Source organism: Macaca fascicularis, chromosome 3 (genome assembly GCF_037993035.2).
Source record: "Macaca fascicularis isolate 582-1 chromosome 3, T2T-MFA8v1.1".
NCBI classification, from domain to species: Eukaryota; Metazoa; Chordata; class Mammalia; order Primates; family Cercopithecidae; genus Macaca; species Macaca fascicularis.
The window spans coordinates 171,180,492-171,199,985 of record NC_088377.1 but is presented as its reverse complement, the minus strand read 5'-3'; the positions used below and the strand labels follow the sequence as shown (position 1 = coordinate 171,199,985).

General features: G+C 40.8%; 1 protein-coding gene across 5 annotated transcripts in view; it reads right to left on the bottom strand.

Annotated features, from left to right (window-relative positions):
- NRF1 (nuclear respiratory factor 1) overlaps nt 1-19,494 on the bottom strand; it is a 148,890-nt gene that overhangs the window by 49,508 nt on the left and 79,888 nt on the right. For all 5 annotated transcript variants that reach the window (XM_045388374.3, XM_045388375.3, XM_045388376.3 and 2 more), the window contains exon 6: nt 741-899. In XM_045388374.3, coding sequence (XP_045244309.1) covers nt 741-899 — 159 coding nt within the window. The remainder of the gene's footprint in view (nt 1-740; nt 900-19,494) is intronic.

Below are 19,494 nucleotides of genomic sequence, written 5' to 3'. Positions count from 1 at the left end.
TGGGGAGGCTGATGAGGGAGGATGACCTGAGGTCGGGAGTTCGAGACCAGCCTGACCAACATGGAGAAACCCCGTCTCTACTAAAAATACAAAATTAGCCAGGCGTGGTGGCGTACGCCTGTAATCCCAACTACTCGGGAGGCTGAGACAAGAGAATCGCTTGAACCTGGGAGGCAGAGGTTGCAGTGAGCCAAGATCGCGCCATTGCACTCCAGCCTGGGCAACAAGAGTGAGATTCTGTCTCACAAAAAAAAAAAAAAAAAAAAAAAAAAAAAAAAACGCAAAAAAAGAGTAAGGAATGATATGTAGTTTAGTCTTCTAAAAGTTTTGTTATTAGCAGGCTCAGCTGGCAGACTTCATATCCTTCTAATTCCATATTTACATTGTTCAACAATGATTTTTAGTAACCAGAAATAACAGCATTTCTAAATGTTCAAGTGATTAATACTTTTATTCGAGTTTCTTTGACATTCCCAAGCACTTCATAAAATTAAAACTGCTCCAAAAGGCAACCCCAAAGACACAGTTTAAATTCATGAATCCACCCTAGTCTTCTCTTTACAGTATAGTGATGGAGCGACAAATGGAAAAAGCTATAAATCAAAGAACATTAGTCTTCGGAGGGACAGGCTTAACATTACACAAAGACTTTTTAGCACAAGATGTAGAAATGACAAAAATTGAAGTGGTTGATTTAGGATGGAAAAGCAATCAGGTAACTCAGTCAGAGGAATTCTCACCCTCTGCTTTTGCTCTTCTGTGCGGACATCACTCCGGACATTTGCCCAGGGGATATCTTCAGGCCACCAGATGGGCTTGCAGCTTTCTTTCCCCCAGCCTGGTTTTCCCCGACCTGTGGAGTACTTGAGCATCTCTGGGATAAATGCCCGAAGCTGGGCCTGGAAGACAACAGTATGGTCATCAATATTCATGAAAGACATCTGGGGTGTGTTTATGACCCCTTAAATTCTAACCTTATAAAACAGAGAGGTTTCTGGGAAGGTCCCAGAGAACTGTAAGATGTGACTGATGAAAACCCGCTGTTTTCCATAGGTTTCTATATCTCCATGGGTGGTTGAGAATTATAAATATGTTGGTAAAGTGCACCTTAGGCTGCATTTTGTAGACTTCTTCCTATAAGAGTAAGAATATCTGCCCCTAAATTTAATTTCTGCTTCCCAAGATATTACTGGTACTATGGCTTATTTCCCTTCTGTAGTTTTCATGCATGTAAGGTGCCAAACTCACGGTGTTTTCAACACTGTTCTGGAAGTAGGAATCAATGCAATTAGATAAGAGAGAAATAACAGGTGAACTGATAAAATCAATATTATTTATAGATGAAGTAACTTTATATCTAGAGAATTCCGAAGAGATCAAATGAAAAACTACTATAAACAATACGAGAATTCAATAAGGTGGCTGATTATAAAATATATGAAAATAAACAGCCTTTAACTTAGTAAAAAGGGAAAATAACCCTAAAACTCTTCTAGAAATTTTCCAGTAAGCTAGGCCACTGTCCATGAGTCTGACATATAGACATAGTAAAACATGTGTGAATTTAAATGCATTATGGACTTCATTCAGATTTATTTTACAAATCAAATCCAGACCAAACAGGTTTTAAACCACAAAGACAACTGCCATTCTTATTTCCTGGCATAGTAACCACACTCTGTGTGTGCTGGGGGAGGGTCTACTTTGTGAATATTCTTAATCGCTGATAATGACTTTTGGCAAGAAAAGCAGTTTATCAAGTTATGGTCTATGCCTCCTTCCCAGACCTACTGTTTCCCTTTCACCTGGAGGTCTACAGCACTCCAGAGATAAGTAGCATCCTGCAACTAAGGATGCATCCATATTGCCCCTGCAGTTGAAAACCAAAAAGAGGCCACTTTTAGCAATCAATCAGACTCAGGGGCGTGGATTTATAGTTACAAAGTAAAATAAGAGAAAAACTGAAATGGGAATACTTAAGTATTAATGAGAGAATGAGTATAGCAACACTTTATTATTAAAGATTTCTATAAATATCAGGTGTTCTCATCATTCTTATAATACATATTAGATATTATTTTATGAAAAGATGATACAGATTGTTACATAACAGGGAACCAGGAACCCAATCAGTAATGTTTACCTAATAAAGTTCTGGCTGACTGTAGTCATGCTGTTAAGTCCTGTGCCAAGCCTGCCACTTCACCTCTAAGTCCCCCAATGCCCCCGACAGTCTCCTGCCTACAGGATATGATATAATATACTCCATATATATTTGGCTCTGGCATCAAGCAGCAGGCTGATAGAAACGTATCCATTTAAAAACCCATCAGCTGGCTCATGCGGTCATTACTTCAGTTATTTTAAGAAAGTACATTTCAAAGTCATTTTTCCCTTTATTCTAATTTCTTGGGAGTGTGTCTTTTTCTAGGCTCAAATACACAGAGCAGGAAAGGGCTTAATCTTCACACACAATATTTTATACTTCTTCATGTCAAAAAAAAAAAAAGGCTTTCTCAGAGGTGTAGATTAAATAAACGGATACAGACTTTCATAAACTCCCTTTTCTTTGAACATCATTAACAGTTTCCAAAGAGGAGAATTATTTATATTCATACCTAGGACAGTCTGGAGAAAATGAAATGAGAAGGCTAAATAATTCTAAATTAACAAAATCCTAAAGTGGGTTGGGTACAGTGGCTCACGCCTGTAATCCCTGCACCTTGGGAGGCTCAGGGAGGCAGACTGCTTGAGACCAAGAGTTCGAGCCCAGCTTGGGCAACACAGTGGGACTCTGTCTCTACCAAAAATACAAAACTCAGTCAGCTACAGTGGCACGTGCCTATAGTCCCAGCTACTGGAGAGGCTGAGGCAGGGGGATCGCCTGAGCCCAGGAGGTCAAGGATGCAGCGAGCCATGATGGTGCCACTTCACTCCAGCCTGGGTGACACAGTGAGACCTTGTCTCGAAACAAAACAAAACAAAAACCCTAAAGCAGGTGACAGAGCAAGACCCTGTCTTAAACCAAACAAACAAAACAAAAATCCTAAAGTGGCCAGAAAGCATTCACTGTGGAAAATACTAGACTGATAGTGTCTGCTCAGATCTACCTGGAACCCTATATATTCCCTAATTCTGGTGATCACTTCACTTCTGACGCCTCACCCTATTTGCACCAATAGTTCTTTATGCTCCTCAGTTCTGGGTCACGTGGACACCTTTCATCCTCAAGTCTTGCTTTGGCTCTCCCACCAGGCCTTCCAGCTGAGTTCCAATAACTCAATGTTACTTGAAAGCTGGCCTCAGCATCAGCCTCTTCACTTAAACCCCATCCTACCCTCTCTCCAATCTACTTGTCTTCTCAACTTTTTTATCTTAGCAAGTAGAAAACCACCCTTTCCCCAGATACTCAAACTAAAAATGTCAAAGTTATCTTTACTTTTCTCCTTCAACACTTATCTAGTCACGCATTGCAAGTCCGATTCTTTTGTTTTCTTTGAAATGTCTCTGGTGTCTATCCCTTCTTCTCCAGCCCCACCTTTATTCTAACTTTCTGGCCCAAGGCTAGTGCATCCTTCTAGTTGGCTTTCTTGGGGAACTCCAAGTTCTCCCTTCATTCCTTCTTCCCACATATCCTTGCTGGAGAGATTTTCCTAAATGTTACCTACATAGCTCCAATGCTCAAAACACCTTCAAATGTCTTTTAACGACGGCAACTAAACTAGATCCTTCTGCCCAGCTTTTCAGACCCACTACAATCTGGCTTCACACTACAATCAGTTTCCATTAATTCCCACCACTCAGCCTTAGTCCTCCATCAGACAAGTCTCTGCACTGTCTTATGAACTACTAAGCCCATTCCTGCTTCTCTGCCTTTGTTCTGTCCCCTTGCTGGACTACTTTCCATGCTACTATACCACTCATTCTTTAGTGCCCAGAAAGTCCTACATTCTTTGTGGAACATATACTAACTATTCATTCATTCATTCATTCATTCATTCATTCATTCATTATCTCTCTCTCTCATATACTAACTATTCATCCATTTTCATTCTCTCTCTCTCTCTCTCTCTCTCTCTCTCTCTCTCTCTCTCAGATCTTGCTCTGTGGTCCAGGATGGAGTGCAGTGGCATGAACACAACTCAATGCAGCCTCAACCTCCAGGGCTTAAGGGATCCTCCTGCTTCAGCCTTCAGTAGTTGGGACTAAAGGTGCATGCCACTATGCCCAGCTATTTCTTTTTCTTTCTTTCTTTTTTTTTTTTTTTTTTTCTGTAGAGAAGGGGTCCCCCAATGTTGCCCAGGCTGATCTCAAACTCCTGGCCTGAAGCGATCCTTCTGCCTCGACCTCCCAAAGTGTTGGGATTTCACGTGTGAGTCATTGCACTCAGCTTCACTTCTCTTAAGTTACCTCTTTCTACCAAAAAGAACACAAGGGCTGGGCGCCGTGGCTCACGCCTGTAATCCCAGCACTTTGGGAGGTCAAGGCGAGCGGATTCCCTGGGGTCAGGAATTTAAGACCCACTTGGCCAACATGGTGAAACACCATCTTTACTAAAAATACAAAAATTAGCCAGGCATGGTGGCACATACCTGTATTGCCAGCTACTCGGGAGGCTGAGGCAGGAGAATCGCTTGAACCCAGGAGGCTGAGGTTGCAGTGAGCTATGATCGCTCAACTACACTCTAGCCTGGGTGACAGAGCAAGACTCCATCTCAAAAATACAAAACAAAACAAAACAAACGGCTCAGAGTTGGCTCTGAATCTTAATTTTCTCATCTGTAAAATAGTAATAATAGCAAATATACAGTGTCAATTAAGAGGCTGAGATAGCAGGCATATTAATTAATAGCAGTTTTATTATTATTACCTTAGTCATCAAGCCATCCTTTTTTCAGCAACTTCTACAGTATTCATAACTTTTGTTCTAAAATTTAGAGTTTAATTTGTTATAAAATTTAGGTGCATCATAGCTCTTTGGCAACTGATTGATAATTCTGATTTTATAATAAGAAAAAATTGTTCTTTTTTTTAAAAAAGTAGATGCTTTAAGCATCCACTCTTCAAATCTATTAAATAAAACTACTCAAAATGTAAAACAAATAAGGACTCAGAAACATCATGGCTTTAATCCAGCACAGTTTTAATCCTTAATCTGCTACAGGTTGAGCATCCCTAATCTGAAGATCTGAAATCTGGAATGTTTCAAGAGTCACATGTGGAAAATTCCACCCATGACCTCAAGTGACAGGTCACAGTCAAAATTCTATTTCATGCATAAGGTGTATATAAAACACAAATAAATTTTGTGTTTAGATCGTGGTCCCATCTCCAAGATATCTCACTAGGTATATGCAAATGTTAAAAAAATCAAAAAATATATGAAATCTGACGTACCCAAACATTTCGGGCAGGCAGTACTCAATCTATATTAAGTTTCTATCAAGTCTAAATGTGACCATTTGCCAAAAAGAAATATTTAAAAGATAAATAAGATTTTACTTTTAAATCAGGGAAAATAGGGAATTTATTCCCCCAATGCAAACAAATAGCTAGCTTTCTGAAACAGTTTACTAATACTGAACACACCGTAATGTACATAAAGACATTCATCGTTAGTTTTTCAACGATGGGTAAAGTGGAAAAAAGCAGAGGTGGCAGAAGAATGAGTTTATATGTATCTGAAACAAGGTTGAGGATGAGAAATAAAGGGTGCTAGAACTAAGAAGGAACAAATTGACCATTTGGACCAATTATTTGCTTTGAAGCAAGCAAGCTATTACTAACACACCCACAATGTACAGGAAGTTTAGGTGCATTGTTCTGCTGGGTCCCTGAGCATTAAAAATTTGTATTAATAAATCTCTGGATGAGAAATGTTTCAAATTCCTAGGAAGATGATCCCAGAGGCTAATATGAGAAGCAGGAGACACAGAAACAGTACAAAAAGAAGGTTACTTCCACAGGCTGAAACCCCATCAAGTCAAAAAATGGAACCAGAGTGAAATCAGCTGCTGGCATACAAGTTCTAATTCAGGAGCAGATCATAGCTCTTAAAAGTGCTAATTATCAAGCATATAAAATTTGCCCCTATACCAAAAGAAGTAAAAGGTATTTTCTACTATAAGAGTTTGTTTTTCAGGTGTGTACATTTTGGGAATGAAGGGTATTTTTTACTTTTAAATGCTTAAGAGATGATTTGACTTCATTGAAAAAGGCAATCTTCCTACAGGTTATTTTTACACTGTCCCAAATAAACAGTGCTAAGGCTAAAGAGACTATTAATAAAGGGAAACTAGCAGTCCAGTACAGGAAGAGTTAAATGATTCCTTTCCAGAATTCGGAACTGTGCTCTCATTACCCGCTGAATTAATTACTGGTCCTGGAGAGTTTTGGAAACCAAAGCTTTTTGATGTGCTTGTTAAGGAAGGTTTGTCTTTAATCCACAGGGAGACAATCAACAGGATCAGCAAAGCTAAAGCCTAACCTCTCAGACTGTCCTTTAATTGGGCTGGAACAAGCTTTCCTGGACTCTCATTCTGATTTAGGGCTTTAGGTGGGCCTAAGGTACCCTAGCTTGGTCAGTAAAGCCACACCAAACCAGCAAAGAATAGAAAATACTACCACTTCCCGGGACAATCAGCAAAGATAAGGATATCAAATTCATGCCCGTGTCAGTGAAAAGTAAAGATTATGTGGAAACCACAGATAGGTTTAAAATAAAAGGTTCTCTAAAACTCTAAAACGTCTAATCCAATCAAAATTAAAAAAAATTCTTGCTATGCTAGAAATTTCCTTTGTAAATTCAGTTAATTCTTTGCTATCCAACAATGCATTATCCTTACACATCCCCCAAATACCCTCTCCTCTCGTTCGCTCTATCTTTGCTCTGCATTTACCTGAGTCTAGGGATTTTGAGGCTCCTGATGTCCATTTAGGCTCAATTACCAAGAACAGGTCTTTCAAACCAACATATGTGCTACCTCCACCTCTACTGAAGAGGTCAGAGAATGCATAATAAATTTTAAGAGAAGGCAGTTGAAAGCAAATCATGCTGAAAGGTTATGTTTTGCGTAGCCTACAGAAAATAGGAATGTAGCAGGGAAGGAAAAATGGAGATTTTTCAGACTGTGGCAACACTATTTTAACTTAAAATTATTACTGTCCAGGCTGACAGACCCAATTATATTTGAATGGATAGGCCAGGCGCGGTGGTTCACGCTTGTAATCCCAGCACTTTGAGAGGCCGAGGCAGGTGGATCACGAGGTCAGGAGATAGAGACCATGGTGAAACCCCGTCTCTACTGAAAATGCAAAAAAAAAAAAAAAAAAAAAAAAAAAATTAGCCGGGCGTGGTGGCAGGCGCCTGTAGTCCCAGCTACTCGGAGAGGTTGAGGCAGGAGAATGGCGTGAACCCGGGAGGCAGAGTTTGCAGTGAGCCGAGATCACGCCACTGTACTCCAGCCTGGGCAACAGTGAGACTCCGTCTCAAAAAACAAACAAAACAAAACAAATAAACAAAAAATTGAATGGATATCTAAAGGGCATTAAAGAGCTAAAGCAAAGTGATTCATTTGCCCAATGTTTGGAATTATTTGTACTACTGATCTCTGTTCAGAGAGATGACTATGGTGGTTATTATCAGAAACACCATTCCAAGCAGAAACACTGGCTTCTCTTAATCTCATTTCCCCTAAAAACACATTCCCACAGAAAACACAAGAAGAGCAAGTTTGGAGAAAAGATGAACATAACTTCAGAATTAGTGAATTTGAAGGCCAGCCAATGAAGGCACTCATTTAGACTCCTCTCTCAAGTCAAGACTTCTGCTTCTGTATCTCGGCACCCCCAACCTATCAAACTTTCTCCCTCTCATTAATCAAAATGCTCTTAAAGTCCTACTTTCTCTTTGAAGAACACAGGTTGGTTAGTTTCTGTTACCTTATGCTTGTTGTACTCTTCTGTACAAAAATGTAAATAATATAGGTAAAGTCAAAGTCCTCTTTGCCATCTATTCTCCCTCAATCCAGTCTCCTGTCCAGAGGCATGAGTCTGATGAACAGCCTTCCTTCTAGGCCAGATTCTATACATCTACATAAATACATGCTAGAAAGGCAGTTTTATGCGATTAAAGAAAAACACAAATGTATTTTTGTGTTTGTACACTATTTTATAACTTGTTTTTTCCACTCAACATTTTGTCATAGAGATCTTCTCATGGTAGTGCAACTACAATAATTTTTAAAAACAGTTGCCTAGTATCCATGGTATAGAATTTCCATTTTATTTAGCTATTCCCCTACTGATAAACATTTAGATTGCTTACAGTTTCTCTTGCTGTACAAACAGTGCTTGTACATGCTTCTTTGTGCACAGAAAACTCAGCAGAAAATGTTAAATCCATATACCCTTTAACCAGTTAAAGAAATTCAGAAAAGTGGAATTGCTGGTTAAAGGGTATATGGATTTAACATTTTAATACACTGCCAAATTGTCCTCCAGAAAGACTTTGCCAATTCCACTGTCACTAAGAGTACTAGACAATACCCATTCATCCTCTTCCACATTTTATTACCTCTTCCACATTTTATTACCAAGTTTTCTCTCTCTTTTTAAATTTTTCTTGAGATAGTCTCACTCTATCACCCAGGCTGGAATGCAATGGTGCAATCTCGGCTCACTGCAACCTCCGCCTCCCGGGTTCAAGTGAACCTCCTGCCTCAACCTGTAGCTGGGACTACAGGCGTGCGCTACCAAGGCTGGCTAATTGTTTTGTATTTTTAGTAGAGATGGGGTTTCACCATGTTGGCCAGGCTGGTCTTGAACTCCTGACCTCAAGTGATCCACCCTCCTCAGTCTCCCAAAGTGCTGGGATACAGGCATGAGCCACTGCACCCAGCCTTACTATCAAGTTTTCTTATTTTGGCTCATCTGACATGGGGGAAATGGTTTCTTATTTTAATTTCCATTACCAGTGAGTTGACAATCTTTTTATATGTTTACTGGTTATTTTTCCTTTCTGTGAACTGCTTATAACATTTGCTTATTTTTCTAATTATCTTTATCTTATGAATATGAAGAAAATATTAACCTGCTCTGGATATTAATTCTGTCATATAAATTGCAAATATTTCCTTAGTCCAGTTGTATCCTATGTAAGTAATTTATATGGCTAGTTTCTTCTCTTTAGTATTTCTGAATATACCCTTATTCTTTACTCGAAATATGCTATGTTCTATTTAAGAACACAACCAGTGTTTTTATTTGTTACGTATATATTCTCTCTTTCTTTTCCTTTCTTTTTTGAGACAAGGTCTCGCTCTTTTGCTCAGGCTGAAGTGCAGTGGCGTGATCATGACTCATCACTGCAGCCCTGAACTCCTGGGCTCAAATGATCCTCCCACCTCAGCCTCCTGAGTAGGTGGGACTATGGATGCACCACCATGCCTAGCTAATTTTTAAATATTTAGTAGAGATGAGGTCTTGCTGTGTTGCCCAGGTTAGTTTCAAAACTCCTGGCCTCAAACCATCCTCCTGCCTCGACTTCCCAAAGTGCTGGGATTACAAGCAAGAGCCACCACATCTGGCCCATATATATTCTCTTAATCTCATCATGCCTACTAAACATGACAAGACATCATATACGTAAACATTTTATGATAATTTCAGACAGTAAGAAGAACCTGCTTTGCCAGTAAATTCTGGAGAAGCAGTTTGGAATTGTGATCCACCATAGTGGTTTTCAAAGTTGCCTGCACACTGGAATCACTTGGAGAGTTTAAACACTGCAGATGCCTAGATCCCATCCCTGAAGGCTGTGACTTCATTGGTCTGGAGTGTGGCCTGGGCACTAGGATTTTAAGTTCCCTAGGTGATTCTATTATGCAGCCAATTTTGAGAACCACCAAACTAAAATACTTTTTATCCAGTCCTTCTTTTCAAAAAAAATTTTTTTAAACAATGGCAAAATACACATAACATTTATTATTTTAACATGTACCATTTAGTGACACTAAATATGTTCACAATGTTGTATAAACATCATCATTATTTCTAGAACTTTTTGTTTGTTTTTTTTTGAGATGGAGTCTCGCACTGTCTCCCAGGCTGGAGGGCAATGGTGCAATCTTAGCTTACTACAACCTCTGCCTCCTGGGTTCAAGCAATTCTCCTGCCTCAGCCTCCCAAGTAGCTGGGATTACAGACACCTGCCACCATGCCCAGCTAATTTTTTGTATTTTTAGTGGAGACGGGGTTTCACTATGTTGGCCAGGCTGGTCTCAAACTCTGGATCTCGTGATCTGCCTGCCTCGGCCTCCCAAAGTGCTGGGATTACAGGTGTAAGCCGCCATGCCTGGCCTATTTCTAGAACTTTTAAAGCATCATCTCAAACAAATTCTGTGTCCACTAAAACAATAACTCCTGACTTCTACCTCCCCATAGTCCCTGGTAACTTTTATTTTCTTTCCTCCCCTCCCCTCCCCTCCCCTCCTCCCCTCCCCTCCCCCCTCCCCTCCCCTCCCCCCTCCCCTCTCCCCTCCCCTCCCCCCTTCCCCTCCCCTCCCCTCCCCTACCCTCTTCCTTCCTTCCTTCCTTCCTTCCTTCCTTCCTTCCTTCCTTCCTTTCTTTCTTTCGACAGAGTCTTGCTCTGTCAACCAGGCTGCAGTGCAGTGGCGCAATCTCAGCTCACTATAACCTCCACCTCCCGGGTTCAAGCGATTCTCCTGCCTCGGCGTTCCCAGTAGCTAGGATTGCAGGCACCTGCCACCATACCCAGCTATTTTTTTTGTAAATAATACAAAAAAATTTTTAGTAGAGACAGGGTTTCACCATGTTGGCCAAGCTGGTCTTGAACTCCAGACCTCAAGTGATCCACTTGCCTTGGTCTTCTAAAGTGTCGGTATTAGGCGTGAGCCATCGCGCCCGGCCACTTCTATTTTCTATCTTTATCATTTTGCCCACTCTAGATACCTCATATAAGTAGAATCACCCAATGTTTTCCTTCTGTGTCCCGCTTATTTCAATCAGCATAATGTTTTCTACTTTTTGAGTAGAAGAGGTGAGACCTATGTTTTTTTCAAAACAGAACAAAACTCTCAAAAAACTTAAGCAGATAACTGACTGGCTGTTTTCTAAGTAAAACATCTCTAAAGCCTTGTGAATAACTCCTTCCTAATGAAGCAAGCACTGTGCTGAACATTTCAGAAGGTTTACCTGAAACTGCCATAAATTACTATCCTGTTGCATCATCAAGCCATGGGAATATTAAAGCAACAAAGATTGCCCCAGTGACAGTAAGAGGAGGGCAGTAAGTTCAAGGAAGGTGAGGGAAGGGAGAAGGGAAAGAAGAGTGGATTTTAATCAATAATACTGCCCAGGTCTTTCCAGTGATGCTTCTTCTAGAATTATAATATATGCCTGGATGTCTTCCAATACAGATTCCAAAGAGATTTACCATCTCCCAAGAACAAGAGAAGCCTATAGGACCCACGTCTGGTAAAGAGCAGAATTGATTTTCCACTAGCAAAATCATAATTATTGCTTAAAGACTCTGCAAGAAGCTACGCAATTCCTTGAACTCAAAGCATAGTCTGAGAAACAGCAGCATTGACATCACCTGGGGGCTCACCAGCAAGGCAGAACCTCAGGCCCATTCCAGACCTACTGATTCCTAATCTGCATTTGACCATGACTTCTCAGGTGACTGCTGCACACTCTGAAGTTTGAGAGGCACTGACTTAGCCCATCCACTAGGCCCTGGTCTGTAGTATCCTAAAACAAATTTGCTAACCTGACTTTCAAAATCTGAAAAAGGAGACTTTACTGTAAATGAATTCTGGGGTTGCAGAACCTACCCCAAACTAAGGATCCCTTTTGCTAAGCTTTATCTCAACCTCCTCCAATTCTAAACAGATATGGAATAAGTATAGAGTAAGTTCCAGCCACTATTCTTAAAGGTGATTCGAAATCCAAATTTTCATTTTAATTACTAAAAACACCACAGACATATGTAGTTTTCTAACACGCACACCCACCTCCCACCCCGCCCCCGCCAAAATAAGGACTATTCCAACTCATGGCACCAAAACAAGAGACTTAAAATCTTACTATAGTTATAATAGTAAAAACAGAAACTTTTCAGGTAAAACGTCCTATTTACTAATAAAGAATCATACTTTCAACGAAACAAAAAAGACAAAAGCCAAAACCCAAGAGAGCTGCTTCCTAAAAAAACAGAGCATTTAGTTCTCACAGAACTTCAGACATCATTATGTGCAATTTTTATCTGTGTAGGAGACAATTTTGAGAGTTTTGGGGCAAGTAAAAAATTCTCTTAAAAAGCAAACGTTGGCTGGGTGCGGTGGCTCACACCTGTGAGCCACACCTAAAACTTTGGAAGGCCAAGGCGGGCAGATTGCCCAAGCTCAGGAATTTGAGATGAGCCTGACATGGTGAAATCCCGTCTTTACTAAAAATACAAAAAAATTAACCTAGCGTGGTGGCCTGCGCCTGTAATCCAAGCTACTGGGGAGGCTGAGGCAGGAGAATCACTTGAACCCAGTAGGTGGAGGTTGCAGTGAGCCGAGATTGCACCATTTCACTCCAGCCTGGGCGACATAGTGAGACTGTCTCAAAAAAAAAAAAGAAAAGAAAAAAGAAAAGTAAATGTTTAGTGCAGACTGGCTGAAAGAGTCAACCTGAATAATGAATACAATACAGTTTTATACAAAAAAGATTTTTTAAAAAGCACTGGCAATATGAATGCAGCCCTAAGTTCTATTTGTCATTAGCTTCCTTCATACATTTCATTTTCTATTTATGCCTCAATTTTCTTTTTTTTTTTTGAGACGAAGTCTCGCTCTGTAGCCCAGGCTGGAGTGCAGTGGCCGGATCTCAGCTCACTGCAAGCTCCGCCTCCCGGGTTCACGCCATTCTCCGGCCTCAGCCTCCCGAGTAGCTGGGACTACAGGCGCCTGCCACCTCGCCCGGCTAGTTTTTTGTATTTCTTAGTAGAGACGGGGTTTCACCGTGTTAGCCAGGATGGTCTCGATCTCCTGACCTCGTGATCCGCCCGTCTCGGCCTCCCAAAGTGCTGGGATTACAGGCTTGAGCCACCGCGCCCGGCCTATGCCTCAATTTTCAATCTGAAAAATATTTTGTTTTCGTAGACACCAGGGAAAAGAAAAAAAAAAAGCCAGCTGTATTGTTCCACTTAACTGTTGAGAAAAATTAAAATTCTTGGTTCATGAACTTTCTCTAATAAAGCATGGCTGAGAGATGGTATGTTCAGGTTATTAAAAAATGAATATAGGCAATACATATAATTACCATTAATAATTAGTAATAATACCTTGGTGTGATGCTTTAGTTTTCAAAACATTTTCCTACACCAAATTTTATTTTTCTTCCTCTGACTCCTTAAGGTAGGAGGGCATGTATTTCATCAGAAGATGAAAGTGAGAACCATGGTTATACGTAGTAGAATTGAGACTAGAAAATAGATCTTCTGACTCTGAGTTAGTATTCTTTCCAATAAATCATGCTAACTTTCTCATTTGTAAAGATACAAAATAATGCAACGCATAATATTAGAACAATATTGAATATAATTTACTCTCTTTAGACGATTCAGAATGTATCTTAGGATCCTATATAGATTTGTAAGTTAGGGTCATCAATATCAAGTCATCTCTATACCATCAAGTGCAGATAAGATGATAATAGAGCTGTCTGGTTAACCCAAGTCTATCTCTATTACAGTCCAGTTTGATAGTTCTAGAATTTTATCACTTCAAGGAAGTCATAAATTACCCGTATGTTCTGAAATCTAGAATTAATGTCCAGTAAAATGTACTTGTTCTTAATGGCTATAAACCATATCTGAGCTCTGCTTCCTTGACTATAAAATAAGAATTTTTAAGACACACATACACACACACACAAAGGTGGATTAAATGAGATGCCCCTGTAAAGAACTTAGCAGTGTGCCTTCCAACACAAAGTATCTATTTAAGAGGAAAATAAGGGGGGGAAAAGAGAGATGTTGACATCTTCATGCTAACATAAATAAAAATAATCTTTGGGCAAAACAAAGCAGAAACATTATCAAACTTTGCACTTTATTTGTTTATTTATTTATTTATTTATATATTTTTTGAGACGGAGTTTCGCTCTTGTTGCCCCAGGCTGGAGTGCAATGGTGCGATCTCAGCTCACCGCAACCTCCGCCTTCCGGGTTCAAGTGATTCTCCTGCCTCAGCCTCCCGAGTAGCTGCGATTACAGGCATGCACCACTAAGCCTGGCTAATTTTGTATTTATTAATTTTTTTTTTTTTTTTTTGAGACGGAGTCTCGCTCTGTCGCCCAGGCTGGAGTGCAGTGGCCGGATCTCAGCTCACTGCAAGCTCCGCCTCCCGGGTTCACGCCATTCTCCTGCCTCAGCCTCCGGAGTAGCTGGGACTACAGGCGCCCGCCACCGCGCCCGGCTAGTTTTTTGTATTTTTTAGTAGAGACGGGGTTTCACCGTGTTAGCCAGGATGGTCTCGATCTCCTGACCTCGTGATCCGCCCGTCTCGGCCTCCCAAAGTGCTGGGATTACAGGCGTGAGCCACGCGCCCGGCCCTATTTATTAATTTTTTTAGTAGAGACGGGGTTTCTCCATGTTGGTCAGGTTGGTCTCGAACTCCTGACCTCAGGTGATCTACCCACCTCAGCCTCCCAAAGTGCTGGGATTACAGGTGTGAGCCACTGCGCTTGGCCTAACTTTGCACTTTAAAAAATTCAAGTTTAATATAAAATAGGAAAATAGTTTTTTGTATTTCTATTATAAAAGCAATTCATGCTTATTTAGATAAAATGAAAATCACCTATAATGCCACCATGCATAGATAATTAGTGTTAATATTTTAATGTACATCCCTCCAAGTTCTATACACACAGATGCGGGCACATTTTATGTTACTGTTTTAGAAAATGAGATAAATCAGCTCAATTCTGTGTTCCCGGAATTTAAAAAAAAAAAAAAATCTCCCAAAAGAAACAGAAAAATAAAGCCCTAAACCCCTCAAATTACGGTATATAAGAAATGCTACTTTACAATCAGTTTTTTTTTTTTGAGACGGAGTCTTGCTCTGTCAACCAGGCTGGAGTGCAGTGGCATGATCTGGGCTCACTGTAACCTCCACCTCCCAGGTTCAAGCGATTCTCCTGCCTCAGCCTCCCGAGTAGCTGGATTACAGGGGCGTGCCAACACACCCGGCTGATTTTTGTATTTTTAGTAGAGACAGGGTTTCACCATGTTGGCCAGGCTGCTCTCCTGACCTCAGGTGATCCACCCGCCTCAGCCTCCCAAAGTGCTGCGATTACAGATGTGAGCCACTGTGCCCAGTGTTAATATGTGCACTCCTCCAAAGTTCTATACACACAGAGGGGGGCATACTTTATGTTAATGTTACAGAAAATGAGATAAATCAGCTCAATTCTGTGTTCCCAGAATTTTTTAAAAATCTCCCAAAAGAAACTGAAAAGTAAAGCCCTAAACTCCTCAAATTACAGTATATAAAAACTGCTACTTTACAGTTTTTTTAATTTAACATACCACAAATATTATTCTACTGCAATAAAGAGCAAATCATCATTTTTAGTGTCTAACAGTTCACCGTATCATCTCTTTTGGGCTATGCTGCTCGTCTTCCTATATAAATTCTAAACACTATCGTAATTTAACCAATCACATTGTTCCCAATTTTCCTACTATAGACATGCTGTAATAAACAATGTACATCTGTGTTTAATTGGAGGGCATGATATACACCTTTTAGACTTTGATATGCATTGCCAACACCAACCTGCCCTCTAGAGAAAGTGTACCAATCTGCATTCCCACTAACAGTGCATTAGACTGCTTGTAGTCCCATACCCTTGCCTATCTAGGTTTGGGTGGAAATAAAACCCTCCTTTTACTCCCATTAATAGTGAAAGTCTTTAGGATCAATTATAAAAGAGAGCTATTGGCCAGGCACAGTGGCTTATGCCTGTAATCCCAGCACTTTGGGAGGCCAAGATGGGCAGATCACTTGAGGTCAGCAGTTGGCGAGCAGTCTGGCCAACGTGGTGAAACCCCAACTCTACTAAAAATACAAAAAAATTAGGCAGGCATGGTGGTGCATGCCTGTAGTCCCAGCTACTCAGGAGGCTGAGGTGGGATAATTGCTTCAACCCGGGAGGCAGAGGTTGCAGTGAGCTGAGATCACGCCATTGCACTTCAGCCTGGGCAATAGAGCGAGACTCCGTCTCAGAAAAAAAAAAAAAAAAAAAAAGAGACAGAGAGAGAGAGAGCGAGCTAGCTATTTAGCTCAGATTAAGAAAAAAGTATTTGAGGAAAACAAACAACAATAAAACGTTGAGGGGAGAAAATGCCAGGATCCAAATACTTGGAAATTCCCATTCAGTTGGGAGCTGGGTTTTTCATCATCCTGCTCCCTCTTCCTCCTCATTTGTTTGTTTTATTTTATTTGTTATGTTTGACTTTTTAGTCATCATCTTTGGTAAGAAGGGGAAGGAGGGAGCATATGATAGAGAAAATGTGCACCTCCAGCAACGCATCTATGCGTTTGACAACTGAGATCCAGCTCCTCATTCACCAGCACACCAAGCTCTACCGAGTGTGGTTTTGATAAAAATGGAAAACAACACTTTCAAATGTCTTACCTCCAAAATGATAATAACTAAACTGTTTGCTGACTTCTGCGGCCACTAGCCAATTTCATGAAAACCAGTATCCACAATGATTTAATATAATCAAAACCTCAGACTGTTTTACCCTAGCACACCAAATGTGACAAAGAATAACAAATACCCATCACAGGAGAGGAGTTAACCTAACACAGCATTCGAAACCAAAGGCTTAGGCAGTTTTAGATATACTTTACATCTGAGACAGAGTCGATTCTTTACATCAACCAGATAAAAATAATTCACTTTATGTTTTCTTTACTTGACCAGTCAGAATGCCTCTAGACACAGAGTAACAGAAACTGTTAAAAGACAGTAAAGAAAAGTTTAGATCGGGGTGCCAAATCTTTCGGCTTCCCTTGGCCACATTAGAGGAAGAATTATCTGGGGCCACACATAAAATATACTAACATTAATAACAGCTGATGAGCTAAAGAAAAAAAAATCGCCAAAAAATCTCATAATGTTTTAAGAAAGTTTACGAATTTGTGTTGGGCCACATTCAAAGCCATCCTGGGTCGCATGCGTCTTGCGGGATGTGGATTGGGCAAGCTTGGTTTAGATAATGCTTTCCTTTCTGAACCATTATTTAGAGATCTTTCCAGTGTCCACAGAAAGGGCTATGAATCCAACAATCAAAAGATCACTGTTTACGTTTATATTTATAAAATGTAGTATTACTTCAGACCAAGTTGCTGGTTCAGATGGAATAAAAAATAAAAGTGCCACCCCAAGCAGCAGCATCAGCGTCTGCACTGGGTCAACACCTGCCCAGGGGACTTGCGATCCTGTTCCCCACCATTACACTTAACTCATTTTTGCTCTAACCCTGAAGTCATTTACTGAACAGATACTATTATTTAGATGACATGTTATTTCAGAGGCTGAGCAGCTATACTGAACAGAAGTAAACGACAGAAACTAAATTCCTCAAATTGTAGCTGGGGAGACCACAAATAAGTATACAAGTTAACAAATGGGATTATTTCAGGTAGTAACAAGTGTTACACAGACAAGAACACAGAGGATGTATTAGTGGCTTGGTGGGGAAGAAGAAAGCTTCATTTAGGTGGGATAATCAAGAAAGGCTTGTCTCAGGAGGTGATATTTGAGCTAGACTTTGAATAAGATAAAGTCCATCATGCAATCATCTGGCAGAACAATATTCAGGCAAAGGGAATAGCGAAAGCAAAAGAATGGATGCAGGGTGTTTGAGGAAAAGAGGGTTAGAGTGGCCGGAGCCCAGTGACTGAGGGGAAGAAGATGAGGCAGGAAAAGGCCAGATTACATAGGGCCTTCAAGGCCACAGCACAGTCTGAATTCGATTCTAGGAATAGTGGAAAACCATTAAAGGGCTTAAACAAGGAAGTGATACGGCCTGAATTAAATAAATAAATAAATTTATTCATTCATTCACTCATTTATTTGAGGCAGGATCTCACTCTGTCACCCAGGCTAGAGTGCAGTGGCACAATCTTGGGTCACTGTAGCCTCAACCTCCCGGGCCCAAACGGTCCTCCCACCTCAGCCTTCCAAGTATTTGAGACTACAGGCACACACCACCATGCCCTGGCTAATTTTTGTATTTTTTGTAGAGACAAAAAAAAAAAAAAAAAAAAAATTCCAGCCTGCTGCCCAGGCTGATCTCAAACTCCTGGACTCAAGGGATCCTCCTCTTGATTACAGGCGTGAGCTACAACACCCTGCATGATGTAAGTTTTTTAAAAAACTACTAGGATGGCTACGTGGAGAATGGACTGCAGCAGACCACAGTGGATAGGCTATACAAGAGATGCTAAAGGCTTGGACTTGGGTGCTGACGGGAAGTGAGAAGAATGGCCAGTGTCAGAGTACATTTCAGAGGTGAACTGACATGACCTGATGCTGAATTAGATGTGGAGGATGGCAGGGGACTGTGGAGGGAGAGGGCAAAACAGGGAAATCAGGATTACTTCCATGCTGGGACTTGAGCAACCAGATGGACAGCAGTTCCATTAACTGATATGGGGAACACTTGGAGAGGAACAGATGTGGCGTGCAGAGTAGGAACAACCAAAGGTTCTGTTTGGGGCATGTGAGGACCAGACATCTAACAGTGAATGTAAGCTGGGTGAAAACAGCATATCGATCATCAGGTGAGAAGAGGAAGAGGGGCCCCAGAAGGGATGAGGGGAGCACCTAGTGAGGGATGAGGATCTTCAGAAGAGGGTGCGGTCAACAGACAGAGAGAAGATGCTTTAAGGAGTAATCAACTGTGTCAAAAGGTGCTGAAGACTGAATAAGATAAGGAAAAAAACCTGACAAGTGGATTTAGCAAGAGAGAAGTAAATTAATAAAGAAACAGGGTAGGCTGGGCGTGGTGGCTCACACCTGTAATCCCAGCACTTTGGGAGGCCAGGAGGGGGATCACATGAGGTCAGGAGTTTGTGACCATCCTGGCCAACATGGCAAAATCCCATCTCTACTAAAAAAACAAAAATTAGCCAGGTGTGGTAGCGCACACCTGTAATCACAGCTACTCGGAGGCATGAGAACCTCTTGAACCCGGGAGGCGGAGGTTGCAGTGAGCCAAGTGCAGTGTAAGCCAAGATCGCATCACTGCACTCCAGCCTGGGCTACGGATCGAGACTCCGGCTCAAAAAAAAGAAATAGGATGGGAAAATATGTTAAAAAGGTGTTTGATTTTGATCAGGCTAAACTAAAAATATATAAAAGGGATAATCTCATAAAAATTACTGAGGTATGCTGATTTATCAGGCT